A 17646-nucleotide genomic window follows, 5' to 3' on the forward strand; every position below is an offset into this window, starting at 1 on the left:
CGATTAAATGATGACAGTTTTCCTTTTTTGGTTGAAATATCACTTTAATATTAAAATAAAAATAACATCAATTTGTATTTATATTTTGGCCACTTGTAATTTACAGTTTTCTTCACTGTAGCTTCCCTAACATTCCTCAAGTGACACATTCTATATTTAAAATAAAATCACAGAATTAAAATTAAGAACCCAAAAAAGAAAAAACAGAGAAGTATGAGTTTATTACCAAAGAATCTGCTTTGTGTACTGTCCAAAAATAAAATGTCAAAACATCAACCTGAAACATATATGCTTTTCTTACAAAAACAGATGATCAACATTAAGATGACAACAGGATGATGGAGAAACAGGAATTCTCGAGCCTCATACACAACCCCAGAAGTTTTTTAGCTCACAACGGAGCATGACAAACAAGGACACAGACAAATACATTTCTGTGTGTGTGTGTGTGTGTGTAAAGCTGGCAAGAAGAGACTTTACATTCTGTGGTCCAGCTGTGGGACCAGATTCTACGAGTTAATCAGAAAGTCACTATAACAGTACAAGGGATGGTTGAAGACACCCTTCAAATCAAAGACTTGTGTGAATCACTCATCTCCGTTCAAACAGAATCCTACCCAATAACCACCATTCTGGATTGGTCAAATGGTATTCAAAGTGTGACCACACAAATCTTAGTCAGATAACTAAATAACTTTGTCTCAGGTTAACTGCAAACGACTGGAACACGTTCACTGTTCTTCAAGAAGTGTGGTTTGATTGGAAGAAAATGTTTATGCGCAGTTTATCTTTTTACAATAATTACTGACACAAAAAAACAATAGTAGAGTGAAAGAGTAAAACACAAAGACAGCTCACCGCCACTAATCTTTTCGCTCTTCTCATTCATTCTGTGCTGGTGATTTATTTTTGGTTAATTTAATCCTCACAACATTCATTCTGGCATTGTGATAAGGACCACAAGAACCTGAAGGGATCTATATTGCAGAAAAGTGAGACCTACATAAAAATCCCACAAGACACTTTGGTTGCATCTGTGAGGGGACGTCTATGTAAAGCTCCAGTAAGTCAAATAGTGCCTCCTGCTGGTCTGGCTTTGCCAAACCTTTTCAGTTTGGTCTGGTTTGTGATAAATCAGCCAACTCTAGATGCTAACACTAAAGGTTTTCTTCAAGACATGAATAAATTGGAGCTTTACAAAAAAAGTTAACATTCTCCCAATGCAGAATATTAGAGAACCAGATGTAAGAATTTTGTATCTATCATTTTAGATCGGTAGAATATCGGGGCAGACTAGAGGACAAGACACCTGCGGTGAGCTCTGGTCTGAATAAAAAGCTGTAGTTACTTCTTATTGCAATTCAATCCTGGAGGACAAGTGATGGGCCGGATGAGATTTGTCCGAATTGTGAAATTCTGAGCATTCTGGTAAAAAAATTAATCCGGTTGGACTAAGGAAAGAAAAAACTCCCCAGCAACGAATGAACTTCAATCAGCTTGCTTGAGTGTTACATGATTTATTTTCTCATGAATTGCCAGTGTTACCTTTGGGTTCGTATAAAAGCTAAAGAAGAGAAACAGAAAAGGAGGAAATGTTCAGTCAAACATAGTTTGTGACATTTCCACTGAGACGGCAGCTTAATCCAGAGCACGATTGGATCTCCAACATCCTAGACTATATATGAACACTTTCTATGACACACACACACATACAAGTATATAATGTACAGAAGATTTGTGTGTTCAGCATATATAAAACCCCACCCAACTCTGAGAAGAGCTGATCTTTTGTAGAGCTTCATTTGGAACATATTTGTGATAGTCATCATATTAAAATTTGCAAAATTACCAAGTTTCATATACAAACAAAAATTCCCTATTCACTGCAGCAATAACAGAGGTTTTTGGATCTTTACCTGTGTTGAATGTTTGGGTTATTACACCTGAATTGTGAGGCCCTGAGATTTTAAACGGACACACGTTTATTGAAGGGTGTGTATAAAGGGAGACGACAGCAGTTTGGATGAGAAAAGTGTCTTAAACTGTCCCCAGATGTTGGAGTGAGTGAAACAGGCCCAGCTGAAAGAGAGACAGGTCCAGCTGAGAAAGTGTGAGCGTCTGTGTGTCTGTCTCTCTCTTCCCCCAACGGCCAGCAGATGGGGGGAAAAGAGAAAGAATAAGATCAACTGAGATGGAAAGAGAACATCAGTGTGCAAAGGTGCGGTAACAGACGTAAGCACCGAGAGCCAGCACCGTACACACGCACGTGTTGACCAGCAGGGGGCTCCAAACACTGTGGGCAGCATCTGCTGGTGGAGTTTCAGGCGGAGACCGTGCAGGTTTGGGAGGGGCTTCTGTCGCCACGATTGGATTTTCGGGTTGTCCGACCTCACCAGCTGCGACTGGCCTCCTGCGAAGGTCTGGCCCATCAGTGAATACCTGGGGTGCCCTAACAAGGAAAAAAATGTAAGTTTCAAATACTAGCGTTGAATGGGCAATCAGCAATAGTAGTATTAATAATGAGATCTTTACCTGCTCACACAAATCTCTGTGTTGTGCGTCCCCTCTGCAAAGAAGTGTACAGGCTCAGAGTTCACCAGTTCACCCGTGCCATTAGGGGGGTTTATTGGGGGTCGCGGTCTGGGGGGAGGAGTAAATTCAGGGGGAAGATCCTCCTCATTGGATAGCTCTTTCCATGACTTCTACACATAAGTAAACACATGCGTACAAACATTTACTTAAAGGTCTAGATCATCCTCAAAGGAGTCCAGAAATTAATAATTCCACAAAAAAACAAGAGAATTAAAGAAATTAAAATTCTATCATCATTTACTCAACCTCAGGTTGATTCAAATCTGGATGACTATTGAAAATATCAAGAGAGATTTAGTTTTGTCTTCAATATAATACCCCTCCTTTCTGTCAGCCTACTCTGATCTGATTGGTCTGATGGTCTAGTCTGCTGTGATTGGTCTACCATATACAGCATTGCAAATGGAACGTAGGCGAGCATTTCACAGTGTTACACAAATCTGACAAGGAACTGAAATGAGAATGACAGACGACTCGTTTGCGTAATTCAGAGTTGACTCCTTTTTCCCCAAGCCAATAACTTTGTTATTCGGCTTAACAACATGAACAACAATAAGCAATATAGTTAATCAGTTATTTATTCATCTTTGTTAATGTTAGTTAATGTCAATACAATTATGCATGTTGAGAGAGAGAGACAAGCTTTATCAATGCAGCAAACATGTCGGTCTGACAGTAGCCCCGCCGCTTGCGACATTCTTTGACATCATATAGTGGTCGCATTAACAAAATTTCATGTACTAAACAACTTGTCAAAGTATGTTCTGTGCATCCTATCCACGAGTGAACCCTCTGAGAGAACAGTGACAGTCAGCTTTTGTGGGTGGAGTTTGGAGTAGAGACATGAACTGAAATGGTTGTCAGTCAAAATTTCTTGCACGGAAGTTTTTTTTTTATCATTTTGCAATGTAGCCTATAATAATCCAACAGTTTTTGTTTATTCATATTGTTAGTTTATTATGTTGAATGACACTTTTTACTTTTAGTTGACTACAGTACTTTCTTTCAGCAGTCAGTTATAGGCCTAATATATGCTATTTAAGAAGTGAGATCGCTCTTTTTTTTTATTTAGCCTACATGTTTTGCTAAAGTTTTTCTTTTTTAAGTTAATTCTATTATAATGAAATATAAGAAAAAATATGTAGAGCATTTTGACCATTCATTTAATGCAATAGTTAAAAAATTGGCTAAATAAATACAAGAAATGCAATAGACATGTTCGGTGTTCGGCCAAGAATTTTCATTTCGGTGCATCCCTAATTAGAACTTTGGATTTTAAAAATGAATTTGTAAATGCTGAAATTAACATGAAGATTTATAGATGATGTAGAAGTTTTGTTCATTATTAGTTCATGTTAGATAACGCATTAACTAATGTTAAAAAATACAACCTTATTGTAAAGTGTTACCAAAGCCACATCGACAAGTCTTCTACAGCCATTAAACAGTTTTGTGCCACGAACAAAACGATCATTCACTTAATATTTACTTTGAAAGCCATGGTCAACATTTACCTGCATTGTATGAAACGAGCTTTGAAAATTGCTATAAATAACTCCAGCTGTGTTTCAAGGAAAAAGTCATACTAGATCTAAAAGACACAAGTGTTGATCTCTTTTACATATATACATATTATGTTACCTGTATAGAGGTGTCTCCCATTATGTACTTGGCTCCCTCTATGACTGCGATGTAAGAGAAACGCAGCTGATCGGCTGTTTGTATCAAGCCCATGCGGTATTTTCGCATTTCCAGTAAAACTTCTTGGATGCGAACCGATGATGGATCTTTCCTCTGAGACATCTGAGAACACAATTGCAGCTGAATTGAAAACTTTCTGCTGAGCTTAAAATAAAAGCGAGGCCAAATCTGGTAACAACAAACTCCTCCGCAGTGAATGTCAAATGTTGTCACAGCAATCAAATCAAGTGTTAAGGCTCTGGGTTCGACTCAAAGGAAACACACATACTGACGAAAATGTATGCATGAAATGCACAGTAAATCGCTTTAGAGTCTGCCAAATGCATAAATGTACTATGTAAATGTTTACTTTAAAACTGATACACCTGGTGGCACTTCTGTTTGCCTAATTTGTATCTTTGTTCTATTGTTTTCTATTTCTGTTTCCTCTTTATTCCCATTTAGTTGAATTTAAATAAAATGTTTAAAAAGATAAAGCATTGTTTCATTGAAGATATCACAAGAAAATTTACATGTTCAAACATTAACAACTACAATGCTCGTATTGAGATAACCCTACTCCGAACAATGCAAACTGATCTGTCAAGGAACAGTCAGTCCTCTCACCAGTAAAAGGCAGGTGTCTACAAGACAGAAGGTTCCAGAACGGCCGATACCAGCGCTGCAGTGGACCACAACAGGGCCATGGTCCGGGCTCAGACAACCTGACTCCCGCACTTTAAACAGAAAGTTTAGAAAAGACGCGGGCGATTCAGGCACACCGAAATCTGGCCATGTGGTGTAGTGGAAATGAAGAATCTCCCGCGTTTCCTGTGTCTTTAAACACAAAACAACATTGTTTGTTAGCGGCTTGACAACCCTTACTTGAGAGAATGAGGCTGTGACAGGTCGCTCTGTTCGAAAAAATGTATCCAAGATACATTTTGTTCTTTTATATACATCAATGGAAGTCAAATGTCATCAAACTGATATTTCCTGCAAAATTATATCTATCAGACAAAATTATAAATTATCATAAGCCTACCGCTCGCTGCACATCAGGGCAAAGTAAGAAGAGTTTCGAACAATAATGTTTGCTCAATAGCAGACTTTGTTATTTTTAACCAAAAAAGCCACTGGTTAAAGCTTTAAACTGTGATATTTAAGTATGTTAATAACGGAAGGACACAAAGAAAAAAAAATCAAAGGAGAGTTGAGAGAAGATCAAGCATCTCACCGACAGATTTTCCAACTCCAGTTGTCGCACCGTGTAGTACGACTTCTCATCCTCTGAGATCAGAGTGAGTTTGAAGTTTGTGTCCTCAAAAACCGCCTCCCTCTCTTCTCGCTGCGGCCAGTACTGAGCACACTTTATCTGCACACACCCACCAACTCCTTCATAAGTGCACAAGCCTTACACACACTCAACAACAAGACGCAACCCATTAATACATTCCACATGCATCCATGTGGCAAATGCTGTTTTTCTCACCGAGCCTTTTTCTACAACCCTGTTCAGCATCACGACCCCTCGACAGCGCTGCTCCCACACCATCTCCCAGAAATGATCGCAGGTGTTCGGTAACGGACCCTGCGAACATAAACACAATTACTCAAACAAGCTGAATTAGCTGCATTTACATGAAAGAACATGTCCATTCATCATTTAAGTTTTTTTTTTGTCAAAAAGAGACTCCGCGGTCTGTTCTGTTCAGTTGTGTTATGTCTTGCCATTTAAAAAATGTGAATCCTGTGTGAACGCCCTCTAATCCTATCAAGTGCATTGAGGGCTGTCCTATACGACAAATCGACGTGAATCACTGAGAAATTGTACAGTTCAGTTGGAAAAAATGCTTAACATTGGTCTGTTTGAATACTCGATTCTGATGGTTGGAAGGTGTGCATCCACGGCTAGCAGCGCGTTCAAGGATTTTTTTGCACTTCGTGGAGGCAACCACCGCTTAACAGCATGGCCAGCCGTGGATAATCCCTTACATAATTAAAAAGGCGGCACGTTTAGAAACATTGTACTGTTGTCACAGACGTCTTGCTGATGTACAGGCAGCGTAGCTGTGCGAGTGAGAATTTGTGTATGTGTTTATGTCTAGCAAAGCTCTGACTGAACAAGGCTGGCAGGTTTAGACTAGTCTGCTGCCGTCTCTGAGCACCGGATACATAATTTATCACTACAATAAAGAAACATGAAGCAAAGCCAGATTCCAAAACATTTCTTACTGTATTAGCCAGATATGGGAAAAAATCTCTCTGGAAGACATCAAGGCAAGTAGTACACCACAGTAGTACACTTGACGGTGAGGGTTATTTACTCACCGTCATTTCAAACGTGTATGACTGACTTTCTTCCACAGAACATATCTTAAAGAAAGTTGGTAACCGAACAGCGCCGGCACACATTCACTTCTATTTTATGGACACAAAACCAATTCAAGTGAATGGGTGCCAGTTAACAACATTCTTCTAAATGTCTTCTCTTTTATTCTGAAGAAAGAGTCATACAGGTTAGAAATGACAAGACAAGGTGAGTAAATGATGACAGAATTTTTTATTTGTACAAGATCATTATTTATTGATATCTATGACATAGGAAATGTGTCGTATTTAGCAAGCTTAATGTTCTTCATGCCCATGAGTAGGGCGTACGTATCCTTGCAGTGACACTAAACAATGAATGTATTGCTCCAATGACCTTTCTGCTGGATATTTTATGATTAATATTAATAAACGGGCCATTATTATTACAAAGATTGCATTACAAACCAAAAACGCATGATATGGAGAAATAAAGAACGTTCCGAAAGTAACGTCAAGCTTTCTTCAAAGAATAATTTGTCTTGTTCTTTTAAAATTATGACAAAAACTAGCTGTCATAAGATTAAAGTTGTGTTAAATCAGTTTAACACATCATCAAAATATGACCACATACGCCCAGGTAACCTGTTTAACTATCCTTCAGGGCATGTGTTCCCCGGTTGGGACTTATTGTTCTAAACCACGTAAGATGAAAAGGAACATATTTAAAAATGATCCTAACAAGAACCTTTTATATTTTAGGAGCATCAAAGGAAAAAACACAATGGACTCCAATGCATCACACGAAGATCAAATGCCTGTGTGGTCTTGACAAGAAATTATAGATTTGATTGAATGAACTCACCATCACATTCCTCGGTGGATAATTAACGTATGTTTACTTCACCTGAGTTAGTATGTAGTTTCTCTGAGCTTCCTCCACAGAGATCAGACTGGCATTGATGTAGTCATTATTACCGATCTGTAGACAAATTCGACTGTGGTCGACTGTGAAAGGAAAGAGAGATCATTCAGTGAGGTACATCACTCATGGCGCTCTGAAACTTCAGCTGTGGAACAGATCTTTTTCAGGTCCTGTTCTCAGTTCCTCACAAGGGAGAACATAATCTCCCTGTTTAAATGCTTGTTACAGAAACAAACAAAACACAAAAGCTGTTTTTGAGTAAAGGACCTTGTTGGTTGTTGAGGAATAAAAAAAATGACTAATGCAGAGAGGAAACCACAACAGCGTCACTCTTTAAAGTCTTTGTGACAAAAGAGTTTAAAAAAGGAGAGAAAAAGCAATGAAATATTCAGTGTGAAATGACTTTAACAGTTTCGCTGATAACAGGCCCCTTCTGTTGGTGTCACTGAATGTGCCACACAGGGGAAGCAGTAGACTTACATGGGCTGACGTCTCTGTAACGATTACGACTTCTGTTTTCTGGAAGTTTGGCGATCTTACATGGTAGGTCACTGGACTGCTGCCTAATTTCCTAAACAAAAACAAGCGCAAGATGAGAACACTTCATTCTATTGGTACTAAAATGAAACAAATTTTAGGCAAATTATTTGCTTGGTTAAACTGTTTGGCTGGGTCTTTGTCACTTTATCCAAATCAAATACAGACACCGTTATGAAGGACCACCAGCAACCAGTTATTTGATGCCCTACTTCCACCAACTGCACTGAAGGGTGAAAGTGAGTCAAAGACAAAAGTATCATACTCTGGAAATATGGTATCTAGTTTATATATTTTCTCCCAGTACTAACATGACGTTACCTTTCAAATCATAAATAGGTGGCTTTAGAGACTAATATACTCAAAACCCGTGACAGGCTGACACGACAGGTCCAAATGCGAGCATCTTACCTCCGGGCCATTTCTTACAGAGGACGGTCATACACGGTCCTAAACATTTACAAGACAGGGCTCACTAAATAAGTGTGATTCTGATTACAGAGTCTTAACCACATCAAAGCAACAGGTCCTTGTGACAGTTTTTCAGTATTTTTCGAAGTTCGGCTGGTACCTGTCCTGGCCTGCGGGCTAACCTGAGGATGGCAAACATCTTATCTCGAGTCCCGCCTTCCATTAAAACGCTTTCTGAGAAAATCACGTGTCAACGTAGAGATCCCGATCTTCGATTAACTATCGACCGTCCGGTCGGTCCCGGACTGAAATTCATGGCTATAACGTTACCTGGTATACGGCGTTCCAGTTCGCGAGCTCATCAATTTCCCGAAACTCGGCTTCCATTGCCGCGTGTGTTCCCCGCCGCTCGATGGTTCGTCCCTGCTAATATAATCAGTTTTAAAGTCGACGTCGAATCACATGGAAATAAATGACTTTTAATGTCTGCTTTAATTTTCTTACTGGAGGTTTTAACGGTACTGTTTTGTCGCTCTTACCGGAAACACGCTGCTTGCTCCTCCCGCAGCACGGCTCTCTGCTGTCCGGCGTGACCACACCCCTCTTTTCTCATACCGACCAATGAAAGGCCGCGTTTGTCCTTAAACTCCAGCGTAAAACTAATCGGGGTGAAAAGCATTGGGGGCGTGAACGACCAATGAATGCACGGAGCGTTCCCTCTCAATCCTTCTAGGTATTGTAGTTTTTACTTCGAGGATATTACACGTGCGTAATGAAATTTTGAGAAGTACACAACTGTCAAAAGCTAATTTTACAAACAAAACTTTTTCTGCGCCGTATTAAAATGGATTATCTGATAAAGATTATAAGTTAACTGATATTTTTATCCTTGTATCATTTTACATTTCTTAATAATATTTGAGTTTATTGTGCAGTTCTGGAAATGTGCAGTAGTCTCAGACTAGTGTTTTCCAGTTCAGAAAATTAGGGATTGTACGTTGGTGTTTAATTTCCAGCAAACTCACTGTTTCCCAGGAACCCCCTTTCCTAAAATTCCTCTCTTCCTGTATCCAAAATACAGTGGTCAGACTCAGTATTGTACATTTCCTTCCCACAGAGACACACAAGTGATGCCAAAATAAAGCATCATGTGCACATTTGATATAAACAGCACTGACAAATCTTCCCAAATCCAGGCTAGATTTTTTTAGATAAATGTCCTGTGTCATCGTTATTTCTCAGGTCCCCAATGCACAACTATACACAGATATGTCAGTTTATTAAAACATTTGAATAGGTTCCCGTCCACAAAATATTTTCAAATCACACTTTCCTCAGCTGCTTATCTGTGCCAATGAAAGTGCATGTCCAGCATTTAGTTGTGGGTCAGTATATCCATGGTTGGTTTCTTACATATCTATTTTTTTTAATACAAGTATTGGTTATGATAATCAATATTGTTGTGTACACAATACAACAAGAGAATATTAAAACTTGTTATTAGAGAAAACTTTTATCCTTCACCTTCTTTCTCGGTCTGAGTGCTGTTGACTTTTTTGAAGGGACATTGCTTCTGTTGAACATGACCGTCCACGACCACCCATCACAACTGTTCCTCATAAAAACCACTCTGCTTACCTGGATGGAAATGCTTTCATGGGTCATACATTATGTCTCGTACTATAAAACAACAACAAAAAACACTGGATCTTACTGGATTGTTAAAAACGTCTTTATAATTGTATTTGCGTACACAAACTTCTTGACTAAAGGAAATCCATTTTGGGATGCTGTCGAAGCATAACAAAAATAATTTATCTTCTAGCCAACTCATCCTGAACCCCTTCAATGTGAAGTCGGCCTTCAGATCCTTGCGGTGCCACCCTATGTCCATTTTTATAAGATCACAAAACGTATTCTACTCTTGAATAGCCTTCCTGACAATATTCAAGGCTCAGACACTCTTCCAGGTTAAATAAACTGAAAAGACACATCTGTTTAGTCTGGCTTTCACATAATGTGTCATCAGTGTATTCCAATTATTTATCTACGCAACTTATTTTCCATATGGTTTTCTGTTTTTACCTCGTTGTGCCCATCCAGAGAATACTAGAGATCACAGCAGGTAACGTTTTAGATCAAGACTTCAAATGACCCAAACTGTGCAAAATCGGCCCAATCTCAACCTGTGAGGAGATGACGAATTTAGATTGAGTCAGCTCCGGATTATACAACTATCAAATTTTACATAAAGTCATATGGGCACATTAATTTAGCTAATTGTAAATGCTGTTATTATACTATATACTATAGCACCACTTAAATAAATATTTTACGGTAGCCTACTTAAAATGCCTTGTCCAAGAGTTGAGATTAGGAAATATCACGTAATCTCACACAAAAAAAGTTTTTTTATATGTTAATTTTATATAAAATAAATATGTTTTTGATTTTATGTATTATATCTCTACACTGCCTTACTCTGTGTGTTTTATATGAATCGGACTTTCATTTTTTTAATGTCTTGCATGTTTGTTGATAGTGTCTTCAAAGACGTCAGGCTGTTCACTAACTTGGATAAGATACTGTAATTGCGTTATAGTTTAAACTGAATCGGCTGGTTCTACAGGTTTCATAGACACACATCTACTGGAGGTTGAGTAACCTAGCTGCGTTTATGTACTGACCGACCGACAGCCTGTCCAGCTAGGTAACGTATACAAAATGATCTATGACATCTTAAGCCCAAAGCTATAATATTAAACTGCGAGCCGTCTTGAGAGCAGGAAGGTAATTAATGTAAAGGAACAATGTAGAGGAACGAGGAAGTAGTGTACAGTATATTAGCGTATCAGCTAAGGTTAGCGGTGTTCGGTTCGACTTTCAAACCTGTACCCTGGCATATTTTAGCTAACATATCTAAGACTTAAATGTAAAACAAATGGACACTTTAGGTGTTTAACATTGCCAAGCGTGATAATGTGAACGTTTTTAATGTTTGTTTGGTTAGCTTGCATGCTAAGCTATCAGACCGTAAACCCTTGAAACAGAAGCAGCTTGACCAGATCTCCGAGTCGAAAACAACTCCTATTTTACACAACGTTTCTGAAGACCGATATAAAAAATATAGAACACCTCAAACTAAAACCTAAGACTACAAATAAGGATTGTATGAAATTTACACAGATGATATTAACTGACTCATTTCCTACAGTTTACCCATAATAAAATGTGTATATATCATAAAACGTGTTTTAGGCTATATCTGGATATATATATATATATATATATATATATATATATATATATATATATATATATATTAGTACTCAAGATAAATTAATTTGATTGTCATATGTATCAGACCCTGGTGGGTGTTGAGTTATAGCCTCTATTCTAACTTGGCTCTACAAAAAGCAGTAGGAATAAAGTTCAAAAACATGCAAAAATCATTTGTAAAACAATATTATAATAAAACTTTAAATATAGTTTTTAAATTCCTTTGTTTAATCTGTATCACCAGGCCCACAGTGTACTGTGGGATAAGGTACAGTTGGAACTCCGGGGAGTTTTAGGTTTGTCTCCCCATGACAACGTGTCACCATGGTGACTGCGGCTCCAAGAGTGATGCCGAGTGGCCGACCTCCGATGATGAAAGAAATATGGAGGACATGGAGGTCACTGAACTTGGGCCGCTGCTGACGACTCCCAAAGATTCAACTGAATCAAAAGTAAGTAAGGGTGCTTCTCAATTCTTAATTGGCCCTGTCCCAAATGGCACAGTCCGGTCTTGTGGACCTCCTCCGATTCCACACTTGGTAAAGTCAGGAAGTGCAGACCTATAGGGCACTAGGCACGAGTCCACAAGGGTATGTGGGAGTGCTTTTCTGGGACAGACTTGAGGTCATCACACCGGAAAGAGCAAGCGGTGCATTCTAATCACTCTGGCGGTACTTTGTTGTCATTTGCTGATCAGTCTGCGCAGGGCTGCGTGAAGTCGACCACACGTGTCCCATTGTTTTATTTGGGAGAACTGGGACGGAGCTAACTGTTATTATAGTTCTGTATTTCATATGTTGATATGGCACCTGAGCATTATGCAATAGAAAGTTATGTTTGTAATGCATTCGTTTGGCATGACGTAAATGCAACTGCTTATGTATATTTGTAAACAGTAAACACTATACTTCATGTTCAAAATGTGTTCTCAATATGCATACATGTTGTTATTTAATATAAATAAGAGATACAATTCAATTTAATTTAAGATGTTGTTTAGCTTTACAGAGCCCAGAGACAGCTAAATATAAATCTACAACAAAACATGGCCTATTACCTTAAATAAGAAAATGCACTGCATTGAAAGTTTTTATTCTTGAATAGCTGGCTTGATAGAAAATACATAAGAAATAATGTGAATAAGAAATTAATTTAGAATTTTATCGAAACATACATTTAAAATGTATCTGTCATGTTTATTCGTATATGTCTGACATCTACGACACTCCTCCCATCCATTCTGTGATTGGTCGTTCGTAAGGACTTTCTGGGTTGTAAGTTGTGTGGAGCCTGCTACAGTGCGGGCTTCGCTGAAGACTGCATCAAGGGCACAAAGTGGGTGCTGATGAGCACACTTCAGAGCGTAAAATGACAAATGGGACATTCTACGGACAAGCAGACTTGGCGAGCATGTGCAATAAAGTGCGTGCGCTATTTGGAACTGGGGCCTTTGTGCATCCTCCTTTCCTTACCTCACTTCCTCTCCTGACGTCTTAGCTCCAGGATGCGAGGGAAGGGAGCAAGGAAAAGATGCGAGGATGGAGGAATTAAATCAAGTGAAATGGCATATCCTCACTCCCTTTAGCGTCACCTCAAAGCGTTGTCAATTAATGATGACTGTACATATGGCCCATTGAAAAGATAAAGTTAAAAACATTTCAATTTCATAATCGCAACTACAATAAAATAAGTTAAAACATGCTTAAAAGTGGTCAGAAATGCATATAAGGTATGCCAAATATATGTTATACATAAGTATGAACTATATTTATATATTAACTACTGTATATGAATATTAACTATACTGTCTGAAATAGATATACATTTACAAAAATAAAGTATATTATTATCACAGTAATTATCACATTTATGCATGTTTGAATATGATCTAAAGATGTGACGATGTGCAGGGGGAGGAGAATAAATATGCGCATCAGGTTTGGATAAAACACTTCCGCAAAGGACTCCTCAGAATGCCTCCTCGATCCTCGCCTCCTCCCAGTGCAATTAGAGAATTGAGCCTTAAAGATGGCTGAGCTCGATCAGTTTCCGAGTCATAGGATGGAGGAAGGAGTAGCGAGGAAACAAGGAGGCATACTGAGAATCACCCACGGTTTGTTATCGTTCATCACATGCTACAGGAACTTCAGAGAACCCCTGACATGAAGTATGATTTGATTTTACAGGGTGCATCTGCATGTCCTGATGAGGATGAAGATGAAGGTCTGATGTTGGTTACACTGCCCATGCAGGCGCACCATGCCATGGAGAAGATGGAGGAGTTTGTGCACAAGGTGGCGTATTCAGCTATCCTAAAAGTCTTTTACTAACAAGAGGGCATTAAGTCTTTCACAGTTGCTTTATATAAATGCTAAATATAAATAGAGTCCTCTATGAAAGAAACATTTTCTCTTTTTTAATTACCAGGTATGGGAAGGTCGCTGGAGAGTTATCCCATACCATCTCCTTCCCGATTGGCTTAAGGACAACGATTACCTTCTGCATGGACATCGACCGCCCATGCCATCATTTCGGGCTTGTTTTGGAAGCATCTTCAGAATTCACACAGAGACTGGAAATATCTGGACACACATGCTTGGTTTGTACTTAAGCACATATATGGAGCTCAGCACAAGAGAACAGCCTTTCAGATCAGATTTTGACATGCACCACAGCATTTGTAGTGTTAATGTCAGTCAAACCCTGTTAATATATTTCAGATAAATAAAGCTGTTGCAAAATTATTTCTTTGCAGGTCTGATTTTTTTCATTTGTTTGGGAACAATGACGATGCTTCGACCGAATGTGTCGTTCATGGCTCCCATGCAGGAGAAGGTTGTGTTTGGGGTGTACTTTCTGGGTGCCGTGCTCTGCCTGTGCTTCTCATGGCTTTTCCACACTGTCTACTGCCATTCTGAAAAAGTCTCCAGAACATTTTCTAAGTAAGTAACAATCTTCATAAAGCCAGAAAATGAAGCCTAACATTTATTGTGTGTGTGTGTGTGCTTGTGTTCCTATGTACTTCAGGACTCATTTAGGTGTCATGTTTTTCTTCTCTAGATTGGATTACTCTGGTATTGCTTTGTTGATAATGGGCTCGTTTGTTCCGTGGTTGTACTACTCGTTTTACTGCTCTCCTCTGCCACGGCTCATCTATCTCACTGCTGTGTGTGTGTTGGGTGTTTCTGCGATCGTTGTAGCCCAGTGGGACCGCTTCGCCACCCCTCGTCACCGGTCCACACGTGCAGGTAAAATTGTGAATATTTCTCCTTTGAAACTTCCATTTGCATTATTATCGAATAAAGTTAATTGCAGACAAGTTATTCTATATAATAGCCTATATAATAATCAACAATTCTTCAACCTGTGAAAGTCGGGCTTAAAGGGATTGTTTACCCAAAAAGGAAAAATCTTGTTATCTATTCACCATCTTATCATTTCAAACCTGTATTACTTTCTTCCTTCCGCAGAACACAGAGATATTTTGAAGAATGTTGGTAACTGAACAACTCCGGTACCTATTGACTTGGATTGGTTTTGTGTCCATACAATAGAAGGTAATGGTTACCGCTGTTGGGTACCAACATTCTTCAAAATATCCTCTTTTGTGTCCTGCGAAAGGAATGCAAGCAATATAGGTTTGAAATGACAAGAGGATGAGTAAATTATGATAGAACTTTCTTATTTGAGTGAGCTATCCCTTTAAGGCCACAGTTTCAGAAGCCCTAACAAAACAAATTCAGGCACTAATAAAATAAATATATGTCAAATGGATTCTTGATGGGCTAATCTAGGGAAACATAACCAACATAACATTAACCATTTATTGTCATATGTCTGTGTTTAGGTGTATTCCTGGCCCTTGGACTGAGTGGACTTATCCCCACAATGCACTTTGCCATAGTGGAGGGTTTTGTGAAGGCAGCAACAGTTGGTCAGATGGGCTGGCTCTATCTGATGGCTGCCATGTACATCAGTGGAGCAGGACTTTATGCAGCACGGATACCTGAACGTTATTTTCCTGGAAGATGTGATATCTGGGTAAGACTTTTTATTACATGATTTACTTATTAGGGAACTTTGTTGCATAGGAATGTGGAAAGCAGCATACGCTTGTGAATGCAACTGAAGTTAGTGTTTTTCTGTGTTTCTCAGTTTCAGTCTCATCAGATATTTCACGTGCTGGTTGTCGGTGCAGCATTTGTCCATTTCTATGGCATCTCTAATCTGCAGGAGTTTCGTTATGGTTTGGAAGGAGGCTGCACAGATGACTCTATGCTATAAAAAAATTATCCTTACCATGTTTATTACAAACCATTTGAACTGTGACTGTGACCAGTGTCTAGTCACATCAAAACAAACCCGGATCCAACACAATACTCATTTTTTATCTGCATTTTAACATCTATTTGAATAAGAAATGTTTATTTGTTAAAATGTTTGAAATGTGTTTTGTTTAGATTGTTCTGTACTATTTTTAAATGGCACTTATGTTTTGTTTATTATTTATTGCAAATCACTGGAATAATCAAACGCCATACAACATTGTAAGTGTTGAGAGGCACTGAATCAGGGTCTTAGCCCAGACTACTTGCATTGTTTTGGGAAGTCAAATGTGAGACATTTATGTACAAAGTGCAAAATAAAGATGAAAGCATCATATTTGGGTTTATATTTGTAAATGATTAGTATAGTTGTTTTTTACAAGGTGGTTCTGTGGAAATGCCCTTGACATTTCTCTTGTACGTGGGCCATTCCACTGAATAGGTAACATTTGTTGGATGTAACCAGTCAAAATTAAACATCTTTTGTCTTTTTTGGAAAACACCGAATCTAATTACACACTTGTTTTACTATCCAAAATGTGTATTGGCCAATCTCAGAAAACAATTTTTTAAAATGTATGAGTTTTTAAATGGAGGATTGGATGCATTTTTGTAACAGGACTGAGTTTTTAACATAAAATTAACAAATACATGACATACAGGCACATAAAGAGCATGCTAATAACATGAGGGCATTGAGTGTAGTGATTTTCTTTAAAAGCTTATAATAAATAACCAAGAAATAATTTAGGTATTTTATGTTGATATTGACCCTCTGCAGTCAAAGAAAATAGGAAAACAACTTTTATCCACATGGCCTTCAGAAGACCAAGATGATGAAACTGGGGACACGACTAAATATGTAATATATCCAAAATAATTATTAAAAATGCATTAAATTTTTTTAAACATAGATGCAATATGAAATGACACAAAAATGTTTAAGTTATAATGATTATAACAAATGAGTAAGGTCACAGCTGCTGTCAGGCCAGCTGACAGTCTTGCCTGGGCCCGGGACAAGATAATCTTAGATGGGCCCCCCGTGCCCAGATCTCTCCTTTTCCCTTGCTCTTCCTCTCCTCTGCTCTCCCTCTCCTCTGCTCTTCCTCTCATGTTCCTCTCCTCTGCTGTTCCTCTCCTCTGCTGTTCCTCTCCTCTCATGTTCCTCTCCTCTGCTCTTCCTCTCCTGTTCCTCTCCTCTGCCCTTCCTCTCATGTTCCTCTCCTCTGCTCTTCCTCTCCTCTGCTCTCCCTCTCATGTTCCTCTCCTCTTCCTCTCCTCTGCTCTTCCTCTCCTCTCCTCACACCTTTCTCTGCAACCTATTTACAGACTATGTTGATCTTGGGAAATAATAAATAAGATTTAACAACGCTTTAACAAGGCTCAACAATTAACAATTCTGTTGTACTACAGCTGCTGATACTAAAACTTACTACAGCTGCTGAAACGTCCACTTTAGGAATGAATTAAACAATCAAGTTCAAAGGCAAGATTTGCAACAGAAAGCAAAATCCAAACCATTGAGGGTTATTTTAAGTTAAAAAAAACTAACCAAATGAGTTTCCAACCGAATGAGGCGTCAAG

General features: G+C 38.6%; 2 protein-coding genes across 5 annotated transcripts; one reads left to right on the plus strand and one right to left on the minus strand.

Annotated features, from left to right (window-relative positions):
* Positions 1–202: 202 nt before the first annotated feature.
* On the minus strand, positions 203–9098 carry ptpn1 (protein tyrosine phosphatase non-receptor type 1). 4 transcript variants are annotated; one of them, XM_079467157.1, is made up of 10 exons: positions 8960–9098; positions 8786–8881; positions 7988–8078; positions 7490–7590; positions 5765–5863; positions 5510–5647; positions 4900–5109; positions 4234–4395; positions 2533–2702; positions 203–2449 (listed from the first exon to the last, which is right to left on the minus strand). In XM_079467157.1, the coding sequence occupies exons 2-10, from the start codon at positions 8840–8842 to the stop codon at positions 2206–2208; spliced, it is 1272 nt and encodes a 423-aa protein (XP_079323283.1). In that variant the 5' UTR covers positions 8843–8881; positions 8960–9098; the 3' UTR covers positions 203–2205. The 4 variants fall into 4 exon arrangements, with proteins under 4 accessions (XP_079323283.1, XP_079323286.1, XP_079323284.1 ...); XM_079467160.1 differs by having other exon boundaries at positions 8786–8878; positions 8995–9080; XM_079467158.1 differs by having other exon boundaries at positions 8995–9080.
* A 1811-nt stretch (positions 9099–10909) lies between these two features.
* Positions 10910–16394, plus strand: adipor1b (adiponectin receptor 1b). The gene is made up of 8 exons (XM_079467944.1): positions 10910–11165; positions 11979–12186; positions 13921–14028; positions 14162–14333; positions 14490–14676; positions 14795–14982; positions 15582–15775; positions 15890–16394. The coding sequence occupies exons 2-8, from the start codon at positions 12043–12045 to the stop codon at positions 16016–16018; spliced, it is 1122 nt and encodes a 373-aa protein (XP_079324070.1). The 5' UTR covers positions 10910–11165; positions 11979–12042; the 3' UTR covers positions 16019–16394.
* The last annotated feature ends 1252 nt before the right edge of the window (positions 16395–17646 follow it).

This window comes from Barbatula barbatula, assembly GCF_947034865.1.
Source record: "Barbatula barbatula genome assembly, chromosome: 11".
Taxonomy (NCBI): domain Eukaryota; kingdom Metazoa; phylum Chordata; class Actinopteri; order Cypriniformes; family Nemacheilidae; genus Barbatula; species Barbatula barbatula.

Coding starts and splice junctions, on each gene's coding strand:
- ptpn1 (XM_079467157.1), bottom strand. CDS start 8,842: ATGGAAGCCGAGTTTCGGGAAATTGATGAGCTCGCGAACTGGAACGCC. Junction 7,591..7,987: donor TTACAGAGACGTCAGCCCAT/GTAAGTCTACTG, acceptor TTCCTTTCACAG/TCGACCACAGTCGAATTTGT. Junction 5,864..7,489: donor GAAACTACATACTAACTCAG/GTGAAGTAAACA, acceptor TTATGTTCGCAG/GGTCCGTTACCGAACACCTG.
- adipor1b (XM_079467944.1), top strand. CDS start 12,043: ATGACAACGTGTCACCATGGTGACTGCGGCTCCAAGAGTGATGCCGAG. Junction 14,334..14,489: donor TATCTGGACACACATGCTTG/GTTTGTACTTAA, acceptor ATTTCTTTGCAG/GTCTGATTTTTTTCATTTGT. Junction 15,776..15,889: donor CTGGAAGATGTGATATCTGG/GTAAGACTTTTT, acceptor TGTGTTTCTCAG/TTTCAGTCTCATCAGATATT.